Source organism: Artemia sp. Qi Xiang Cuo, chromosome 3 (genome assembly GCF_049724085.1).
Source record: "Artemia sp. Qi Xiang Cuo chromosome 3, ASM4972408v1, whole genome shotgun sequence".
Lineage (NCBI taxonomy): Eukaryota > Metazoa > Arthropoda > Branchiopoda > Anostraca > Artemiidae > Artemia > Artemia sp. Qi Xiang Cuo.
Window position 1 is genome coordinate 72,071,920 of NC_142796.1, and position 23,502 is coordinate 72,095,421.

The window sequence follows — 23,502 nt, forward strand, 5'->3', positions numbered from 1 at the left end:
AAAGAGATGGAGAAGAGTATTAAGCTAGTTTAAGTAGGCGAACTAAGTGAAGCAGTATTCAATTTAGTAGAATCGCTAAGGCGGATATGTGAACAAATGAAAGAGAATAAATCGACGAAAACATTTTTTGATTACGAATGTGAAGTCTTCGACTCACTGTACATGAGAGCCTGAGGAAAGTACGCTCATCCTAACCGCAAGGAATAGAGAATAATTAAAAAATTTACAGAGAGAATAGAAAACGATATAAGAAGATGATAAGAGAGAAAAAACAATGGGAAGCAGCGAAGAAAGAAAACGAACTTATTAAACAATTCAGGGAAACAGGATACACATCAATTCTGGAAAGCTGTACATAGTCACTGAAGGGAGAGGCACACGAAACATGTTCTTTGGAACCTGAAGAGTGGGAACAGCACCCCAGGACACAATCGGTAAACGGAAACCAAATAAAAGAAGATCTTTTACATTTTACATTTTACCAGAAATTATACCTTTTGGACTCATGACAGAAGGAGACACGAAATTGATAGCACCAATTCTGGAACAGGAGATATGCGAGGCTATGAAATCAGCTGAAAGAAAAAGCTACAGGTAGAGACGGATTTTCACTACGAGTATGGAAAAAGGCAAAAGAAGTATGCATACCCGTTTTAACTCTCGTTTTCAGCCACCTATTTTTATTGTGCAGCTGGCCAATATCATGGACAATATCTAGAGTTGTACCATTACATAAAAGAGGTAACAACAAAGAATTTTGGAATTGGCGAATGTTCAACATTTCTCCCATAGTTAGCAATATTTTTTGTAAGATAGTAGATAGTCGGCTAAGTAAATGTCCAGAAGAAATAAGGAAATTAATAGAGGAGCAGGGCGGGTTTAGGAAAAAAGGGGGTACAGTAGAGCAGGTTTTTATTTTGCATAGTATAGTTAGAAAAGGAATCATGAAAAGAGGGGGTAGGATTTAAGTAGCGTTCCTGGACATAAGGAGGCTTTTGATAGTGTGATAAAAGCTATGCTAGTTAAGCGACTTTTGGAGATCGGATTACCTGTAAATGTTGCTAGATTAATTGTAGGAATATATAGTTCAGTAGGCCTAGTAGTTAGAATACTAGGTAAGGTATCCGGGAGAATTTTGACGCGAATAGGTTTAAAGTTGATTTCTTCAAGGAGAAAAGCGCTCCGGAAGTACTGATAAGTACTGATAATTGCTCTCATAGCACAATCAGCAAAAGAAATGCAAACATTATTAAACATAATGGAGAAATATTTGGATAAGAAAGGATTAGAATTAAATAAGAAGAAAACGGTAATTGTAGTTTTTAGGAAAGGTGGAAAAGGAAAGCTGATGAATTTAGATGTAAAGTTGATTTTATAGAGATTAAAAAAGAATTTGTGTGTTTAGGAGTTAAGTTTTTATTTAATGGCAAGTATGCACAGGAGGTTAAGCATAGAGTACAAAAGGGAAATATGTGTATGAATTTAATTTTAGAAAGTGAGGTTGGAAAGATTAGGGACTTAGCAATGCATAACTATTTATTTAGGACTAAACTCCTCCCGTTATGCATTACGGGTGTGAGCTGTGGGGTTTTAGAGAAAGTGAGGAGTTGGAGAGAATGCAAAGAAGTTATTTTAAGCGAGTTTTTAGGGCCCATAAATCCACTCGCAGTGTTGTATTGGAGGGGGATTTAGGACTAAGTAGGTTAAGAAAAGATAGGTCAATAAGAATGGTGAAGTTTCGGATAAAAATTTTAAGAAGTAAAAATAGGCTAGCGAAAGAAGCGTATTTTATTTTGTTGGAGGATAAGATAGAGGTAGGTGGCCGCAAGAAATCAAGAAAATTTTAGATGAAGTAGGATATTCGTATTTTTGGAATGAAGGTCAGGGATCGAATTCCGATGCAGTGGTTGATACGGTAAAAGAAAGGCTACACGAGCAAGGAATACAGCACTGGCAGGCTCGGAAGTAGGCCTCGGGATCTCTGAGTCTGTATAGTACAGTGAAGAACACGTGGGGGGGGGGGGGAAGAAGTTTATTTTAAGTTGGGGTTGAAAGGGGAAGAAATAAAATGGATTTTGAATTTAAGTCGAGGGTCGATTGATATTGGGGAAAGGGAGAGGAAATTTAGGGGTCATAGTGTTAACCCATTCCTTTTTCCGATGTGTGGGGATGATGATGAGGATATTCTTAAAATTTTGGAGAACTTTAAGGAATTGGCGGATCTGAGAAATGAGTGTTTTTCGTTAGTATTGGCAGATAGAAGGTGGGTGGAAGGAATTGCAGGATCACGAGTTAAAATGACATTAAGGAATTTGGCTACGTATGTTGATGAAGGGTTGATACACAGTGAAAGATGTATCTCTTTATAAATATTTTCGTGAATATTGATATATAAGCACGTTGTTTCTTTTTAATTTATTTGTGTTTTTTTTATTTATTTGTTTTTTTTGTTGATTTTGTTGTGTTTAAACCAGTCAGTTCGATCTATCTCGTGCCGGCCCCTGGTAACAGATGTCATCCGCCAACGAAGATGGCGTTACTTGGGGCATGTTATCCGTATGACGGAGGATAGACTTCCTAAAACTGTACTGGAATGGCAGCCACAGGGATCCCGTAGAAGAGGACTGCCGAAAAATACAGTTCGTCGCACCTACCAGCTGGAACCTCAAACACATCAATACGACGGTCCAGCCCCAGTGGGAAGATATATGGGCAGCAGAACATATGAGGGATGATTGGCTGCTCTTCCTGGATGCCCTGGGTGCCTTTGGTTGCAGAGGAGGAACTAAGGTAAGGTAAGGTTTGTTATGTTTATGTTCTGTTTTTTTTTCCTATGGCCCGATGGCTTTTTTTTTGGAAATACATACATACATATCATTATAGTATAAGCGGGTGATACACTTCCTTCGGCCACTAGATCAGTAAAACTTAAAGCATACCTATGTTATATAAATATAAGTTTTACCTTAAGTTTGGCACTGAAGTTCTGGAATTCAGACTCTTTTCTTATTTTACAAAATTTGAGAAGAATTCTTGCCAGATTTATAGCCTCCCTTCTGTCACTCTAAAATATAAAATCGAAACACATTCCTTGCAATAAGAATTGTAGTTTTATGTTGAAACTGCATTGCATAAGAAATGATGACTAATATTATTTTTCAGATGAGGACAAGTTAAAAACAAGGTATCAAGCGGTTTCTTAGGCGTTGCCAATTAATATTGCAGAACCAATTGCGGTATGCGTCTCAAAACCTTATTTTGCCGGGAGTGTATTTTGACTTCCTAGGGCCACACTGCTCTATGGATCATTGATACATTGCTTAATATTCTTGAATTAAGGAGACTCAAAGAGATAAAAAACAAATTGAAAGAATTGCAATAAATGCAATTTATATATAAGTAGAATTGGACGCTAACAAGAAACACTCTCAAGGGATGGAGACATATTGCCCTGGTCAATCTAAAAACACCATACTTTGTGAGCATAGGTATATTTTGAGTGAGTTGTCTACACCGAAATCTTAGTTATATGTAGGACCATTCTTAAAATTTCTTCTAGGCCTTTTTTTTCTGATAGTTAGACTGAGAGCATGGGCATTTCTTAATGTAATACTAATTGGAAATAATTGTTAATAAAATTAGAAGCTAATCATATCCTTTTTAGATGCTTTCCAATTAATTAAACGTAGACGCGGGGAGCCGAGAAATACGAATCCAAGGTCAAAGATTGCTGTAAGTTAGAATACCACAAGGGGTTGTCGTGAACACACTTTCGTCAGTTTGCAAACAGGGTATTATGTTGGACCAATCAGAATTTTGACTAACCTTATTTGAACAAAAAGTATCCCATTGATGACATTCAACATATCCAAAACTGATCCCATAGATGGGGGTTGAATCTGAATAGGCGGCAGGGTATTATTGGACTTTCCTTGGTAAAGTTCGTTCATTCGCTTTTGTAACGCAACGGCCTGATGAGTCAAATGACGTAAACATTCAGATGATTCTTTCGTTTTCTCGTGCTCATCGCCCAGCTAAAAAGAGAAACAGCCATATTGGTTGAGAGGCAATTTTGACGAATTGTCACTAAAATTCAGCAAGAGTCAAAAACGTTTTCCTGTGTGCTTTGGCAATACCGTAGTATATTTTAACATTTTGACATAAGTATTGATACTATAACATAAACTAGTTTCTGTGAACCCCCCTAAAAAAATTGTAGATTTTCTTATTACAGGTATCGATAATCTATTCCATAACTTGTAAGAATGACTTCTATGGAAAAAGAAAAACCAAAAAAGAAAAAGTAGGTGTTCAATAGATAGTATTTATGTACCCAATCAATTAACTAATTCCTCAACTGCGATGTTATAATTAAATTCTTATCATATTTTCATTAAGTTTCTTAAAAAAACATAACGATCGAACCAAAATCGTTTCGTCTTCTGCAATTATTTGGTAGTTACCAGAACGGTAAACAAGTAAGCTCCATTGAGTTTCCAGAGGGTTGTCTGGATTTTTCAGAAATCTCTTATTTTCGAATTACATATTACAGTCAGTGAAGAAGGGCCCGTAAAGAATCGTATTGTATGATTTATGATCCTGAAAACCTAGAAGAACTAACTAAGCCTCACTCTACCATGCACACATTTTCACTCTTTTCTCCAGTATATATCTGTGGACTGTACTCACATACTACAGAACAAAACATTCTTTTTCCGGCAAAAGTACCCTGACGAGTTTGCTCGATCAAAACAAGGGGCATGAAAAAGGCAATAAAACGCTCTTTTCTCTAGTATATATCTGTGAACTGTATTCATATACTACTGAACAAAACATTATTTTTCGGCACAAGTACCCTGACAACTTTACTCAAGCAAAACGAGGGCCATGAAACGGGTTCTTTTCTCCAGTATATCTCTGTGTACATCAATTATGTACAATTGAACCAATATTATTTTTCCGGCACAAGCAGCTGATGATTGCGCTCGAGGGAAACGAGGGTCACTAAAAAGATCACAAAGCGTGCTCTTTTATTTTGTATATCCACAATCTTCATGACCTAGACGTACAACTTCTATAGAGCCAAAAAAGATTGACAATTCAATGGGAGCTTTACCTGTTGTTTGTAAATAGTGTAAGTTTCTTTTTCATTTTGGAGAGCACCTCTGAAATCTCCCATACAGCTTTGAGTTCGAGCAACTAGGTGATGAGAAACCGCCACTTTGAGACTCCTCCCTCCATAGTACTTACTATTCAACTTCAATGATTTCTCCAAGAATCGAAGGGAAAGGTCATATTCACCAACGGCATGAAGTATCAATCCTATGTTACTCTGTGAACGAAATTAAAAAAAAACTGTAAATATAGACAATTGCTAGAGAAAAACAATAGAGGCAATAGTAAAACCTAACATGAAGACAATAAGAATACTGTGTTTCATTTACTTAGTTGGAAATGATTTAGAACAGCCTATTCAACAAATTTTCGTGTTACCAGGGTTTTTGAGACGATACCAATAATGCAAAAAACACTAAATCAAATATTTCATTGACAGATTATTCCGTTTTGATTACTTTGCCTTTGTTATAGAAGTTTTGCTAAATTGAATCACTCTGTTTAGCATAATTTTAGGTCTTCTAACATAAAAATAGAAGATGATGTCGTCATTTCAACTTCTTTTCCATATTCACTATTATTTGTAATTGAAAACTCAGATTTTTAAGAATGTTTATAAGTAATAAGATGAAATATGTAAACAAGTAGGTACGAATAGAGAGTACTCTTAAAAGGTCAACTGGCACTATCAATTCTGAGCTAATGATATACAATTTGTAGGCTTTGAGGAGGAAAACTAAAAAGCACCTTTCCTAATTTCTGCCCCATAGCAATAATCTTAGTGTATTTAAAACCAAAAAGAAGAGTTGAATTCAAATTTTTGCTAAGAAATGAAGTTGTTCAACGTTATTTATGTAGTAGTTTGGCTGGTTTTGGAATATCTTCCGGACAGACAAAGACTTAATACTCAGCACAGTTCTAATAAATATTACGGAAAAAAAAGATGATCGCTCCGAATTAAGGCGTGGTAAGGTCACAAAACACTGTTTGATATATAGGTTAAAATGTATTAGTTTAGATGGTTTAAGAAAGCCTTCCGGAAGGACAAAGACTTAATACTCCGCATAGTTTAACTAAATAGCACTAAGAATGCAAGATAAAGGCTGATCGCTTTAAATTAGGCGGACATAAGATCTTAAAAACTATTCAACATTTCTAGGGAGGTAGGAAATGTAGCTTCAGCTAGGTGGAGGAAGATGTGCTCACTAGTGGATAGGTCTCTAGAGGATTAAGACTGTAACCAGGGGCGTCACTTGGGGGTGGCAAGGGGGAGGGGACAGTTGCCCCCCAATAATGTGGAGAAAAAAATATTATACATCCCATGCCCATTCACTATCCAGATATGGACCCCTCTTGCTCCCCCCCCCAATAAAAATGCTAGAGATTCGCCCCTGACTGTAACGAGTCTATAACAGCAACCGAAAACACCGCATGTTTGGTTTTTATGATTGAGAGAAGGAAACCGTTTATTCTTCTTTATATTTTTGTGTCATAGTTGTGTCAACTGGTAAAAATAACTATTTGGCCAGAGTAGGGAAACTGTGGCCAACTGTCTATTCATGTAGTATCCATTTCTTAGAATCAATTTTTGTCCTTTATTGAGCCTTTGCATCAATGAGGACCTTACCAACTGGAAAAATTAAATAAAATACTAAACTTGTTAAGTTGTAAAATTGTTAAGTAGTGACAAAAAAATCTCACATTCTCTGCAGCTGAATCTACCCCCCCCCCCACACACACACACCAAAAAACTAGGGACAGCCCTGTTATCAAAATGGTTTAGAGATAAGAATAGGATAAACTTTTCACTACAGAACACCTCAAATTTAGCACTTTCCCGCAAGACAAAATTTCGCAAAGAAATAATAATTTAATAGTTTTCCATCTTGGATGCATGTATCATCGCTTGTAGCCCATGACATTAATGTATTATCATCCTCTAATTAATTAACACAAGTCTTATGTTTAAGAAGGGGTTAAAGGCTTAGCTAAGAGGTACTGTTAAAAAACATTTATTTTTTATCCAAATCTATCAATTTACATAAATAGACCCCCAAAATACTGAAAAAAAAAAGTTATCCTAGTTGGAAAAGGGGTACTTAACCAATTTTACACGGAAGTTCCTATTTCAATTGTATCTGTTATGTACAAGTGTGATTTTCAAGAGGTTGCAGAAGGAAAATATATATGAATAATAAACATAACACAAATGTAAAAGGACTTACGTCTAGCAAAGCAACTTCGGGATGGTTCTCACCACACACAATCAATGCCAAATACCTGGCTCGGTACAATAGCTTCAACGCAGTACTAATTTGATTATTTGCAAAGCAATACAATGCCAGATGGGCCTAGAAAAAAGAAATTAAAAAGATGCAAGTAAAAAAAGTCAAATAAACAAAGGCATGTTTGTACATACAAAAACACAAAGTAGAAAAGGGGGGGGGGTAACAAACAGTAGGTAAAAAGCGATTCATACCAATAGAGCCGAAAATCTAGAAAAAAAAATTATGGTAAAAAATATAACGGGAAATTTTGTAACGGTAGGCTTCCAGATTACTTTACATATAGACAGAGGACTGACGTTCATTATCACAATAGTCGGACGAGAAACAAAATTGAGGTTCCTGGCCTGGTTCTAAATGGGAGCCGATTATTTACACAAAGCTAGTCCTTGAATAAGATTAGACCAAGCACAAAAGACTTTAAATTTAAATTAAAAAGGTCTAGTTCAGCATAATCAAACTGCCCTTTCAGATTTATTTATTTTTTTCTTTATTGGTTATTATATTATTCGAAAATAAGTAGAAAAAAATTAAAAAGAAAGAAGGAAATGGGCGTGTTATTCTGGGTCATGAAATATAATATTTTGTTTGTGTTTCATTGTGTTGCGGGAGCAACACTACTGCTATCGCAGCTGTGTTTTTTCCTCGTGATCTGCGGTCCATAGCTCAGAAGTGGTAAGAAATGTAAACTTGAAATTTTTCCTGACTATTTGAATCGTAAAACGGGTCAGACAAGTTCCAGTGAAGTTCGTAAAATTTCAAGCATTCCCCCCCCCAAAAAATGAGTTTTTTCCTTATGTTGTACACGGTGCCAAAACAAAACTATCTTAGCTGACAAAGTAAACGTTTTCAGAACAGCTTTATGTCGCACTCCCTAGAACAAATTATCTCTTTGAAAGCCGAAGCATAATATTCCATTCTCTTCTAACTTTGGGGAAATAATACCGTAAATCCTGATTTCGAAACACAGTAATTCCAATTTTTTTTTAAGAATTTTTTATTTTATTTTTTACTGTTTTAAACGTTTACAGTTATAAAAATTAAGCAAGAAGACATGTTGTTTTTAACGTGCGAAAACGAACTGGACATAAAAAAATTCTCAAGTTGTCAAGGCGCATCCATTTCCTTGGCATCCTAGAGGTAAATATTTATCTTGACAACATATATTTGTTTTCTTAATGCGGATTTACCGATTGATCTACTAAAAACTGCAGCTTATCTTGGTTTTGCATAAATAAAATTCCTTCTGTGACTTTTTCTATTTCAAAATTCTAATTCGGCGAATTCCTTGCATTTTATCTAAGCAAAATACCATAGCTTCGAAGTGTAGCTTTTTACAAATCATAAAAGTTTGAATAGTACCAGAACTTCAAATTAACTGTTCGATAACCTTAGCAAAATTCTCGCACCAGTCGTGCATTTTGGAATGTAATTCCAAAAATCTCGACTTCAAGACACAAGTTCCAATCTTTTTCCCTTAAATTTTCGATTTTTATTCAACAGCCTGGTGTTATGATTCCCATCATAAAGAAATCTGAATAAATTTGCATTCCAGCCGCATTATTTAGAGATTAGAACAGCTTGGAAATAAATTTTTGCAATTAACTCAGAGGTATGAATAAGACCTTTAGACGGAACAGCGACGATATTTGTCTATCTACCATGACAAAATGTCCACTCCCCTTGATGATGGCACGGACAGCCATAAATAATATATTTCTCTATTGTTCTCATCACTTCAGTTGTCTTGTTTCTTAGCTAACAGGCATTAATATTCTTAACCTACATACAGCATCAAGTCATAGTGAAAGAATCGAGAACAATCGGATAAATATATTATTTAAAAATGGAAAGAAATATGAAGAGCTGATTATAATAGAAACATGCTCAATAATATAAAGTACACATTTCAGTACTACAGTGTTTCTATTCCATTTTTTGGAATAGAACATACTATGCAAACTTTAGCGACATATATGTTTGACCCTAAAATCTAAAAACACAGTAGGAGTTGATATTCTAAGGTACATACTATACTAGAATACCTACAAACAATGCCAGTATACTTTTAATAGTAAAGGATCTCACTTGGGCAAATGAAAGGTATCATAGTTCCTTTGTGCAGTAGATACTGCACAGCATAGATACTGTGCAGTATCTCACTTGGGCAAATGAAAGGTATCATAGTTCCTTTGTGCAGTATTTTATTATTCAGATTAGCTATTATTTTTATAGCTTGACGTTTTCCATATATCTTGATATTTTACCTATGGATAGTCTTTTTTACTTTATATATTATTAATTATCAAACAGTTCGTGGTATCGAACTGTAAGTAAGGAGCGACCCGGCTCAATGGTAACCGAAACTCTAGAAAACGGGTTTTTGATACCAATAGATATATCAAAAGAATCAGATTTCAATGCTGATTTCAAATATATAACTCATTAAGTTTAGTGCTACCCATAAAAAGTTACGAGCCTGAGAAAATTTGGCTGATTTTCAAAAAAAGGGGGAAACACCCCCTAAAAGTTATAGAACGTTAATGAAAATCACACCATCATATTCAGCGTATCAGAGAACCCTACTGTAGAGGTTTCAATCACCTATCTACAAAAATGTGGAATTTTGCATTTTTTGCCAGAAGAAAGATCACGGATGCGTGTTTATTTTATTTTTTTTTTTCCCAGGGATGATTGTATCGACCCAGGGGTCCTAGAATATCGTGGGAGGGCTCATTCGGACGGAAATTACAAGTTCTAGGTCCCTTTTTAAGTGACCAAAAAAATGGAGGGCAACTAGGCCCCCTCCCACGCTTATTTTTTTCCCAGTCACCCGATCAAAATTTTGAGATAACCATTTTGTTCAGCATGGTCAAAAATATGATAAATATGTCTTTTAGGATGACTTAATCCCCCAAAGTTCCCAGAGGGAGGGCTAAAAGTTATGAACTTTACCCAATGTTAACATATAGTATTGGTTATTGGGAAGTATACAGAAGTTTTCAGGAGGTTTTTTTTCTGGTAGTGGGAGGGAAGGGTTGGTCGGTGGTTATGTTGGAGGATCTGTTCATGATGGAAGTTTTCATGGGGGAAGGGAAATTGCCATGAAGGGGGCGCCGGACTTGCCAGCATTATTTATTGGTTATTGGGAAGTATACAACCATTTTCAGGAAGGATTTTTTCTGGGGGGGGGGCCTCGAGGAGGGGATTACTCGGGAGAATATTTCCGTGGATGATGTTTCTTTGGGGTAAGAAACATTTCTATGAAGGGGGCGCCGGATTTCCGAGCATTAGAAATTAAATCGATCATTAGACGATGAGAAATTAAATAAAAAAAAACAAGTTTTTTCAATTGAAACGTAAGAAGGAATATTAGAACTTAAAACGAACAGAAATTATTACGTATGTGAGGGGGTTCTCCCCCAAGTCAATACCTCGCTGTTTACACTACGGTTTTTTTTATTGCTTTCAAAAGAGCGGTCTGTTCTAATTAAACGGTCTTTTTGATTCAGGGGTTTGTGAATTATAATTTTTTTTAACTGTTAACGTAAAGAGCATGGTATTGACTAAGGGGAGAACCCCTTCATATACGTAATAACATATACGTAATAAAAAAACAATAAAAAAACAAGCGATACGGTTCAATAGTAGTTGAAACTTTTAAAAACGGAATTTTGATGTCAATAAATGTATAAAAGGAATGTGTTTATAATGCTGATCCTAAATATATAGATTTTAGTAAGTTTAGGATTACTTATCAAAAGCTCCAGGTATGAGGAAATTTACTTGATTTTTTAAAGAGGGGGGGAACATCCCCTACAAATGAAAGAATTTTAATGAAAATTACACTATCAGAATTCAGCGTATCAGAAAACTCTCTTACATAGGTTTCAAGCTCATATCTGCAAAAATCTGCAACTTTGTATTTTTTGCCAGAAGAAAAATATACGAATATAGAAGTTAGTTACGTAAGTTAATTTGTAAAGACATCCATTTAGCAAAAGAAAAGTAAAATTTTTATGCAAATAAAAGCTGCATTAACTAAAAAACGATCAGAAATTAAATAAAAAAAAACAAGTTTTTTAACTGAAAGAAAGGAGCGACATTAAAACTTAAAACGAACAGAAATTATTCCGTATATGAAAGGGGCTGTCCCCTCCTCATCGCCTTGCTCTTTACGCTAAAGTTTGACCCTGTCTCACAACTTTATCTTTTAAACAATAAAAAACTTTATCGTAAAGAGCGAGGCGTTGAGGAGGGGACAGCCCTTTCATATACGTAATAATTTCTGTTCGTTTTAAGTTTTAATGTCGCTCCTTACCTTCAGTTAAAAAAACTTGTTTTTTTATTATTTAATTATAAATAGTGCAGGATTATGGCTGCTATTTTTAGTATTTTCCTGCACTATTGAATTCCTTGTTTTTGACAGGTTCATGTCAGCATAAACCTACTGTTGCGAAATATTCTATGCTATACATTCTGAAAAGCCTTTCCATCACTTTTAAAAAGGTAAATGAAAGCGATATAATATAAGAATGCTGCTACGTCCTAACTTATCGACACTCATAAACAAATAGGCAAAAAAGTAAGAAAGTTATACCGATACGCAAGATCGGCATTGCAGCAAATTCGATCCAATTTACTCATGGTATGAAACCACTGCTACTCTGACTTGGTTGACACCTCGACATTAATTGATCAACTTCACTAAGTTCTAACTGGGAGCACTGTAGCACGCATGAACTTATAACTGAAGCACTAGGTATAATTCATATCTTTTAGTAATTCTGGATGGGCTACCAAAATATAGAGCCGTCTCTCATAAACAGAAGGTTTCATCAATAAAACATGCATCAATAAACATATACCATCATCAATAAACATAAAAGTATATATATATACATATCTGGTTTCAAAGTAGTTAACTTGCAGTTAATGAGTATTTCTCTTTTCAACATGAAAATGAACTATTAGAACAACGAGGAAAATATAAGTTTCTGTAGTATATTCAGAAACACGAGTCTCTGAAGGAGGACTAACCCCCTCCCCCTTCGCTGGATACAAACACAAACATAAATGGTAAGTCAGCCTTATACAACCTAATTACCGTTGTGATACCTAAAGATGATAAATATTCGGCTGAGGTGACGTCAATTAGGAGGATAGGCAGCACGACCCACTTTTAGATATAAAAAATAACATGTTATTACTATTTTATTGCTATTTTACATTTCAGCAAAGCGTTATGCTATCAACCCATATGTTATCAACCCATGAGTTATTATTATTTGACTTTTGGATTGTTTTGAGCAAGACAAATATCTCAAAATTTTCACCAGGTGCATTTTGGGAAAAGGGCGTTTGGAGGGGCTGGGTGTGATCTTTGAGTCAAAGGGACATCCAGTTGAATAAAAGTTTTATGAAATTATGTCCTCACCTTGGTTTAAGCATGGTATTCCACACTTATCCCTTTAAATTTGTAATAAGTTTTGCAATTACCACAATAAATAAACTATAAAATATAAAAATATAATTTCATTCTGATTTCATAATAACAGGAGTGCAACGCCGAACGCAAGTTCTTTCAACTGAAAGTAAAAAGCGACATCAAAACTTAAAACGAACAAAAATTATTACGTGTGTGAGGGGGGCTACCCCCTCCTCAATACCCCAGTCTTTACGCTAAAGTTTTGACTTTAACTTATTAATATATACTTATATAAAACCAGATAGAGTGGCTAACTGGCTGTTTGCACTGGATATCCATATGCTTTTCTCACAGCTAAGTGGCAAGTACTTCTGATTTAGGTATGTTTTTTTTTCCTCTTCCGTAAAAAAGCCACCCCACCAACATTTTTGTCAATTGCCAGCACTGTTCAGTAGAGATCACTTACGTATTCTGTAATCGTATATGGATGATCAATGCCATTAACTCGTTCAGCCATCAAAACAGCCTTTTGTTGATAAGCCAATGCCTCGCCATGCTCACCCATTATATAGTTTAATCTGGCCAAAAGTCTCAAGCACTGTGCTATCTCCGGGTGCATAGCTCCATACACATTATTCAACAGGTTAAGGGCTTCTTGTATGAGTTCGTAGCCTTCTTTTAAGAAACCTTGCTGGATCTTTGTCTGGCCAGTTGTATAAAAATTCAAAGCATCTGAAGCCTAGGAAAAGAAAGGGAAAATAAAAATGAGTTGTGAATTTAACACGAGATTGAGAGAGGGAGAAATAGTAAACTGAAAAGGGACGAAATAAGAGGAAAAAAATAAGCGACTTCTACTAGCAGCTCTTGAAATTGCCATTATACTTTGTCAGTGCTAAGAGTACAAAAAAAAAAGTTATAACTCAATAAAAGCTTACTCGAACTAATATAGAGACGTACAAATCAATAAAACTTTCTAACTTATTTTTTAAAAAGCGGACTGAACACTTTCACGCCGAAAGCCACAGCATTATTAATTTGTCTCGATCAGCAATGTAGCATTTACAGAGATGTAAAAAAACAAAAAAAAAGACATTATTCAGCTAGACACTTTAATCACATTGAAATTTGTCTTATTTAAACATCAAAAAAAAAAAAAACCTTTATAGAGAACGGCACCAAATATAAACCCCCTGAAATCCAAAGAGTAATAGAGGGTAGAATTTTTGTAAATACACATAGAAATTACTGTGGACTACGTTCTTTAATTTCAATGCGCCGCTTGGGTTTCCCAGTAAATCACCTGAAAACGGCATATCTAACATACATAGGTCCCATATTAGAATATGCATGTCCCGTTTGGGGGCCCCAGATTCATAAAATTGAATATCTAACTAATGAATCAGAAGGAGTCCAAAAAGAGCAGTTAAAATCACCCATGGAGAAAAATTTGTAGATTATTAAGTCTGCTCTTGAGTCTTTAAAGATTGAAACTCTTAAGAGATCGCTAGTTTCAGTTGATAATGCGTTCCGGGCAATTTCTACTTACTAGCCCCAAGCACCGAAATTTTCTACCCCCCCCCCCCTGCTGCCAACTCAGTAGTTAATACCAGAAAGAAGAACAAATTAGTGCCAATGCCTTGCAGAACTAATGGATTTAACAACTCATTCGTGCCGTTTTTTACCAGTGCCTATAACAAAATGCCTTAGTACTAGGTTTGTAAATGACAGTGACATTTAGTTTGTGATCTTTATCTTGAACTATGAAAACTGTCTTTAAATAAATGATTTCTTATTTCTGAAACTCGTTAATAACACTCCTGTGTTATTACTTTAATAACCTAATAACTATCGTTAATAGCTATAATAACTTAAATAACTATAATAACTATAATAAGTTAAAACTATAATAAACGTTAATAACTATCTTAAAGAAACTGACCAGAAGTCATTATTTTTTTATTCTATTGCCCAAAACTTAAACATTATAATTCTAATGTTGAAAGTTAGTTCTAATTCTAATAGTAAATAATTATAATTCATTCTATTTAAGTGATTCTATTTTATAAAATTAGTTTAATTAATTTTAATATATTAAAATAGTCAATTAAACTCTAACCTTATTCGTTATAACAGACACCAATCAAATCTTGCATCTTAACTATATATTGCACATGAAATGAAAGACCAGCCCCATATGTTGCTCTCCACGTTTAATGATCAAGGGTGAGCCTGTGGTAGCCATGTATTTCGTTTTCTCAGTAGTTCTTTTCAGGCTGATTCGGCGTCCTTTCTCTATCACCTGGTGTAGCTCTAGACTCTAGGAGTCTTTATAAACGATACGTATTTATTACTAAGCCTGAAGTGTTGAAGTTAAAGCACCGGCACCAAAATAAAGACGCCCCCCCCAGGAATCCTCTTAGGTGTATTCATATCTGACAGCCCCAATACTTACTATGTCTTTCTTTCAGTTACTTCAGAATTATCAAATTATTAGGGCTCTCATCATTCTCGTCAGTGTTGCCACGCTAATTCGTCAAAGCAAATAAGCAAAAATAATTCACTGAAGGTGTTTCGTCCGTAGAATTTGGACATTATGAAACATAGAAATATTATTTCCTCTCAAACATGAAAAGAAATAGGCAAACTAATTAGTTTTACTAGACGAGACTTTTCGTGCATACAAATTCAAACATTAACGATCTCTTGATTCCCAAAGACAACTTAAGCCTTCAAAGGAATACTAGGCCCACTTAAGCTATCTGATGCCATTTGTTTTTGGCTTATCATTTACTAATTTTGATCCACTTTTCTTCTCTTTAGTTTGACACTTAATAACTTTCAAAAGACAGTATTGATTCTGTCTTTTTTTTTAAAGTAAAAATACCAAAGAGCCTTTTGGTAAGAGAGCAATATTTTTGCTTAAATGAATATTTTAAAATTTCTTTGTGAATTTTAGGCCCATTTCTCAAGAAAGTGTGCTCAATTAGAATCCCTTTCGATGAAAAACTACTATGACCTCTCTTACCTAGCCAGCAGTGTCATTTTAAATTAGCTGAACATTTTTTCATTAACAATACTAATGCAAAAGAAAGGAAAAAGGTAGAACCAAACATACCCTTGGATTAATGTGTTTCACAACTGGGAAGATGTTCAAAATGTCCTCTTCTGAGAAAGTACCACGATTTTTCATATCAAAATTGTATTCTTTGATAGCAATTTGAATACCCGTACAAACACAGAAAGACCTGGAATCAAAAAATAAGTTTAAAAATATTGAGTGTAGGCCAAGACTTCCCGAGAAACATCCAGATTTATTTTATTTAGGGGACCCCAAACTTTCGACGTCTTTTGGTTTAACATATCTCCATATCACTTTCAACAAGCTCTGGTGGCTGGGTGGAATTATCAAGCTGTAAAAGACTGAACACTTTACTAAGATGCAATAATATCCTTCCATGAAAATGATTACACCATTGTAACGATCTGAACTATATAAAGTTTTCAGAGGACAGGTCTACCAAGTCCACGAAAAAAAAAATCAAAAACTGGGAGAAAGTTCAAAAATAAGATAATTTGTCTCTTTGATATTTAAAGTTAAAAATATTTGGTGTATAAATATTTGAAGGTATTTGAATTCTAAAAGAATTCACCAACAAAATGTCCAGAACTTTTTAATGGCTGTTAATATACTTTGGCATTCAGAATGTTTGTTGATATAGTTTAGAATTAGCTTAGTAATATTGCCTACCATGTCAAAAAAAAAAAAAAAAAAAAAAAATTATATATTCTAAAGCGTATCTATCTATCTGTCTGTACGGTAGTTTGTAAGCTTGACTTGATATTTGAAATATTCTACAAAAAATCCTGAAACCATAGGAATAAAAAAAAACAAAAAAACAATAAAAATAATAAAACGATTTTATTTTCAAACGCCTTACACGGTCATGCCGATCAGCGGCAGTTCTTGAGTTCCGAACATCTTTTTTCCATGGAAAAGAATTACTTTCTCCTCATGACTTCAAAGTGGATCAATATTATTTACTTTGTATTTACATTTATGATTACTTTAGTTGAAATACAGGAGCATACAACATTTTCTTAGTTGAAGTTGAATGAGAATAAAAGATATTAAGAGCAAGAGCACAAAGCGCATGTTCTACTTTTAATTGAAGTTTTTACTATCGTTCATAAAGCCGGCAATAAAAGGATCGAAATTCTCTTTTTCCAAGCTCAATTTGCTTTACAATCCATTGTTTATCAGCCTCTTTGATGTTTGATTTAGCATCAAGATCAGTCGATTACAAACTTGTAGCCTCCAACTTTCTGCTTCCACTTAAAGTTTAGACATTAATATTCTGATTAAAGTCCAAACGGCATCAAATAAACATACCTGAGAAAAGAGACTTTTTGGAGTTCGTATTTCTCAACAAGAGCATCTACGTTTAACTCCGTGCTAAGATCCCAGCCCCAGTAAGATTTTAACTCCTCTTGGATACGGGTCCAAAGTTGCTTCGACGTCAAGAGTGACCATTCCAAGCCTTCTGTATTGGGGCCATTTGGTCCAGACTGAGAGGGCTTATTCCCTAAAATTCGAGCATTACTATAATATTTTATTTTTCACTTCTTGGTTTTTAGACATATGATTCGTTCGCAAATTAAATCGATTGATTGCACTAATATTCTTTTTATTCAATGATGCCAGTCAATGGGTTCTTGACACCCCTTAAAACACTTTCAATAAATTACGTAAACTCAGCAAATTGGAAGATTAAAAGTTTTGGATGTCAGATATAATTTAATATTTTTGTTTTAATTATTACTAACTAAACAAACCTTGTATTTATTCGTGAATCCCACCCCTGTTTTTAACATCAAAGAACTTGAGTAACTCTCAGTTTTGAAGCTAATGAGGATAAATGCCCCAAGACAATGAATCCAGTTCAGGAAACCAGTTACATTGAAAGTTAGCCTTGATTCTCATTTAACCGACTTGACAAGCCAGTTGACAAGCCAATTTCAAATTTATTTAGTTGTTTTGACTGGGAGTTTTAAGCAGGAACTGGATGTGCTATATTTCTTCCTTGGAAGGTATGATGGTTTATACAGCCTAGAGATTTTGAGAATGAGAAACGGTTTCACTAAGGATAGATTTTATCACCCTGAGTTTTGTCGCCTATCTTCATTATTCTTGGTCTAATGAGGAGCCTATCAGAGTGAGTAAGAAGCACAAAGCAATTACAAAGTTTATTTAGCTATTTCAGTAAGTGTGTGGGAAATTATGCCAGGATGATTTCTAGTCAAATGAGAGCTTCATACTAATATGCAATTTGAAACTGGTACAATTTGGTATAAAACTAAAGAATAAATTCGACCGTCTTAGGCCTACCTCCTGCTCTTTAATATTGGACTTTGATGAAAGTTGATGAGGATAAGTACTCCAAGGCAAAAAGGCCAAATCATCATTTTCCATTTTTAAATCAGTTTCTCTAATAGTAGTCAGAAAGTGGTAAAACTTAAAACAAATTGAAATAAAATTGATTTTTGTACCTACAATTTCACCCACCTTTTCACCTTCAAATTTTAGAGAAGGGGCTAAAACTACTCCAAAGAAAAATGTCTTCTATAAGGTTATTAAGGATAGTGGAAAACAAATATGAAGGAATAAATGATCCATAAGCAGGATAACAGGCACACCTTCAGATTCCCCTTTAATGATTGAAGTGACAGGCCCAAAGCCCGAAAAATAACGAAACACTAACGAAAAATTAACGAAGGAAAGGTTTCCTTTCCAGGATTCTGATGGTCATAGATAACAAAAAAGAGAAGAAAAAGACTGATATTTGGCACGTTTCCCTTTTTCTATAACGAAACAACTCATACACTTCTTTGAAAAATAAAAAAAGTAATTCTAAATAGACAAAATTAAGCTAAAGCATGCAGGAAGGCACAGGTAAAAATGTAGCGTAAAACCAATCCCTATAAAGATTAGGAAATAAGGTTGTTCATCATCTTCGCATTGTCAACCATAAAATCAAAGAAAAAACATATAAATCATTGGCATTAAAGGCAGTGCAATTGTCTGCTCGTGGCACTCTAACAACATGCTTCTTAACATTCAGACAGGACATCTCTGTGACTGATTTACATATTACAGAGCCATCAAAACGTGTTTTCTTCCACGACCATCTCATTGAGTCACAGCTGCCCAGCTGACAAAAGCCCCTGTGACTTTAAAGATACAATGGAGCAGAAGACAAAAAGTTATTGTTGGAGCCAACTCTACTTCTTTGTACCTGAATCTCCACCTAAGGGCGTCGGTTTTTACTCCAACAAAGAAGCAAATTTACTCCAATTTACACCCTTTTTATTCCCCATTTATTCGAAAATCCGCTCTAACAGCAGAATAGGAGATAGTATCGATCAATTCATCTCAATGGACAGTTGCGATCTAAAAATACCTATCACAATGGCCCATAATCTTTTTGCCTGGAGGTGAAAAGATGCATCCCTCTCCATACTGACCCAAAAGCAGGAGTATTAAGCGAAGTAAATAAAAGTAGTAAAAATAAGTTGAATCGTTTATTTCAGAATTTAATTATTAGCTAAAATAATAGAAAAACGTTAATAATAATACTAATAAAATAAAACGTATAGTATTAAAACCTTTAACTCAAATAGTTAATTTATATAATAATTTCGTAGTGGAATGAAAATAATTTAAGATTTTTACTTCTCAACATCTAATATATAACATCAGTACATCACGGATAGAAGATAATAGAAAAAAGTGTAACGGGCTCAGGACACATAAGACGTTTTAGCCTCTTCTCAGCCTTGAACCTAAATAAAGACATACCCTTTCGCTTGCTCTTCTTCTTCGATATTTTACTTAATATCTCATCCGTAGCAGTGAGGGCTTGTGGCATGGAGCAAGAAGATAGGAAGCAATTCAAAAAATGACTAATAGCTGCTGAAAGACATATCATGTCCATTCCCTAGAAAGCAGAGAATATACTATTAAATGAAAATATTCTTATTATTCAGATATCTTAAACGGCGTCCTTCCTGGGTCCAACAAAATTATGGCTTGAAATTACCAACAAAGGAGGAATCTTAAACAAAAAAGCGAACTCCAATAAAAGATACTAGCCTACTCGTCCCCGAGTGTCATCTTGGGGAAAACCTAATAATTTTTAATTTGAATGATTATTGTAACAACCAATTATAAACGAGAAAATAATATATGAGCATTCAATTTATCTCAACTAATCAAAGTTTATGAAACTAAGAACGAAATGCCAACCCAGAGATATATTACATCAATATAGAAGAGGATTCATGCAACTTAATTTCACCTTTTCTGATACCAAAGAAATTTGGCAACCGATAGTTAATAACTTTGCGGCAATGAGTTATATCAATCCCTGTTATTGTAGTGAGAAACCCTATAGCTGATGTCCGAATAGTTTTTTGTTCTTCTCATCCAGGACGTTTTTGTGTTGTCCAGTGAACAAACAAAAAACAAAAAAAAGAAAAAGAAAAAAAAGGATTTCGTGACGAAAATGTTCTTGACAATAATAAGATTTATTATCTGATTTTAAATAAAATCCGAAAAATAGAATAGCAAAAACCTTAAGGAGAAACTAATAATAATTAATTAAAACGGCATATATTCCCTCTGAAACAAAATGATTTTGTGGCAAGTCTGGAGCTGTAATTAGCACCAAGGACAGGATACTAATGTCATTTGATTAATTAGTCTCAAATCTATCCATCCACTGGGCCAGAATCATGATATTCTTAAAATTTTTCTTGGGGAAGAATCTAAACTTGCTTAAAAAACAGGGAAAATGTCCCTTTTCTACAATTTTCAATGATTTTTAAACATTCTTTAAATCATAAAAACCCTGGAGACCAAATTTCTAAAATTTAATTCGGTAGATGGATAAAACTGAATCTCGTTAAATCTCGTTAAACCTTAATAAAAGGAATACGTTAAATAATTTCGTGGTTAATCCTCTTCTGAAACCACAAATAAGGGGTCAGTGGGACCGGACTTCATTGTTACATTAAATTTCCAGGCTTCCCCTCAGGAACTTATCCAGATTTTTTTCTGGGGAAAGGGGGAGGGGGGGGGGGTACAGAAAAAACTTTAAAACGCATCAAAAATTTGTTTATATTCATATTTGTTCCGTTTTTACGGGGGGTCAAACTTCCTAACCCTCCTGGACACGGCCTGGCTTCTTTTACTTTTATTTATCATTAAACAATTTTTTTTGACCCAGGGCTAGAGATTTGGGAGGAATACAATTTACAGTAAAAAGTTACTTACACGACCGGATAAACAAGAAATACAATATATTTGGCATTTGAATTTCCTAATTACCAACTCTAAGCTAGTTGAACATTTTAAGTAACATAACATACCTTAAAATGTTGAATAAAATTTGACAGGCAGCGTTGCAACACTCAACCCTACGAATAGCAATTTTAAAGGTAAAAAAAACAACATTAGGGAATTATTTAAAGCAGTATAATCTGTATAATATGTATAATCTAAAATCTCTGACTCAAGTGACTTTCCTGAACGAATATTTACAGATATAATTAAAAATGTGCATATTAATTGAACTTTGTGTTTACAACTTATTTGTTTTTTTTAAGATCCAAAGCACCGTTAATGAATAAACAACGTTATCTTGCTTAGTAAAAAAAGCTTTTAAAATGAAAATAAACAGCAGCATTAGAAATTTAAAATAAAAAAATTACACTGTATATGAATAGGGTGGAGGGGGGGAGATGACTGATGTAACATCACTAGCTACTTAAAAAGAATACTCGAGCCTTCAATTTCTGCTTCAATGAGTCCTCGATTGATGTCCTAAAGGCCACTGATTCGATACAGCTACCCGTAAAAAAAAAGGAAAAAAAGCCACATATAAATGACCACAAAATCTCGAAAAAATCCAAAATTTTGCGTTTTAGTGGGTAGAAGCTAGACCTCTGTAATAGGTTTCCTCAGTATGCAGAATAAAATGTTGTAATGTAATTTGCATCCAGACCACTTCTCTATTTGGGGTTGTTCTCTCACTTTTTATAAAATTAGGCAAAATTCTCAGGATCATGTATTTGGATTAGTAGCATTAAATTTAAAGAAGTGTACATACTTAAAATCACTATAAAAATCGGATTCTTTTATGTATATATTATCATCAAATATTTTTTAGTGTTTCATTGACTATTAGAATGAATTATTCTTTATTCACATTTTATTGCGAAGAACTGTTTGACATCCATCCCGCCTCTAGCTAACAGCCTGATCAACGCAAATCATACAAAAACCCAAATCATATAAAATTTGTAATTTTTTCAGATGTATAGTGACTAATGCACATAAAAAAAGAATACTTAGCTAAGAATATTACCTGCATATAAACAGTGAAAATATGCTTAGCAGCTCTCACAATCAGCTCCGTGACTGACACATTATAGAGGTACTCTAATTGAGGAACTTTTGCAAGCATTTCGGCAACTTTTCCAAGATAGCGTATATTTATGCCACGGGTATGAAGACCTTCTGATAAAGTGGCTCCATCCATCGGAGCGGCTGAATGGTCTAAGCAGTCCCGAATCTAAAAATACAAAATACATATAATTATTTTTGTCGTACCCTGTGGTAGAATAGTGGATTGATACGGGTCGCAGGCAATACGGCAATACGGGGCCTAGGTATCGATCCCCAATATCTCAAGGTTGAGCGACAGGCTTGCTCCTTGTCCCTGTAAAAAAAGATCCAACAACTAAAAGGTCGATTCAATATCATATGCGCCAGCAATGGCGCTGGACAATCTTTATCCTTTTTGTTTTTGTTGTTGTATGCGGTAAGTACTTTACAGTTTGTATATTTGCCAGGACTTGTAGTATTTCGTCAAGCAACACAGATTTCACTATAAAGTGAATTTATTATAGGTTTAGCCTCTAGAGCTAGGGCAAAGGCTAGAACGACAATTTGGCAGAGTTTTATGGACTTGATTTAATTTTGTTTGATATCAAAGGATTATAGTGATATCTCAAGGTTGGGCGACAGGCTTGCTCCTTGCCCCGTACAAAAAGATCCAGCAACTAAAAGGTCGATTTAAGATCATATGTGCCAGCAATGGCGCTGGACGATCTTAACTCCTTTTTTTTATAAAGTCAATTTATTATAAGGTTTAGCTCCTAGAGCTAGAGCAAAGGCTATAACGCCAATTTGGTAGAGTTTTGTGGACTTAATTTCATATTGTTTGACACCAAAGGATTATAGTTATAGATGCTAAGTTCATTTTATAAATAGCGGTTTGATCGATATTCGAAAATCCTTTGGTGATGAAAAAGACGAAAACGATCCCCTCGGCTCACTAACAAAAAGTGCGAGTGTTGATCCTCTTGAATTCAAGAATCATTTTCAATTTTCTCAAACATTTTTAAGCATTCAGTACGAAAATTAATATTTACAGCATTCACTCTTAATTAATTTATTATTAATTTCACACGAATAATTTAATACCTAATATTTTGCAGTTTTGCTGTTTTGTAGGGCTTATAGCTGATTTAATTTGAATTAAATAATTCTTACTCTTTTGAAAACGTCAATAAGTTTCGAAATAGCTGAAACCTTTATAACAGCCTCAGCAA

General features: G+C 34.5%; 1 protein-coding gene across 2 annotated transcripts in view; it reads right to left on the reverse strand.

Annotated features, from left to right (window-relative positions):
* The window catches only part of clu (clustered mitochondria protein homolog), an 84,988-nt gene that overhangs the window by 5,552 nt on the left and 55,934 nt on the right, over nucleotides 1–23,502 (reverse strand). For both annotated transcript variants that reach the window (XM_089086551.1, XM_089086550.1), the window contains exons 12-19: nucleotides 22,254–22,460; nucleotides 19,685–19,823; nucleotides 17,219–17,411; nucleotides 15,944–16,073; nucleotides 13,295–13,567; nucleotides 7,341–7,466; nucleotides 5,117–5,332; nucleotides 3,826–4,034 (exon numbers count right to left, since the gene is read on the reverse strand). In XM_089086551.1, coding sequence (XP_088942677.1) covers nucleotides 3,826–4,034; nucleotides 5,117–5,332; nucleotides 7,341–7,466; nucleotides 13,295–13,567; nucleotides 15,944–16,073; nucleotides 17,219–17,411; nucleotides 19,685–19,823; nucleotides 22,254–22,460 — 1,493 coding nt within the window. The remainder of the gene's footprint in view (nucleotides 1–3,825; nucleotides 4,035–5,116; nucleotides 5,333–7,340; nucleotides 7,467–13,294; nucleotides 13,568–15,943; nucleotides 16,074–17,218; nucleotides 17,412–19,684; nucleotides 19,824–22,253; nucleotides 22,461–23,502) is intronic.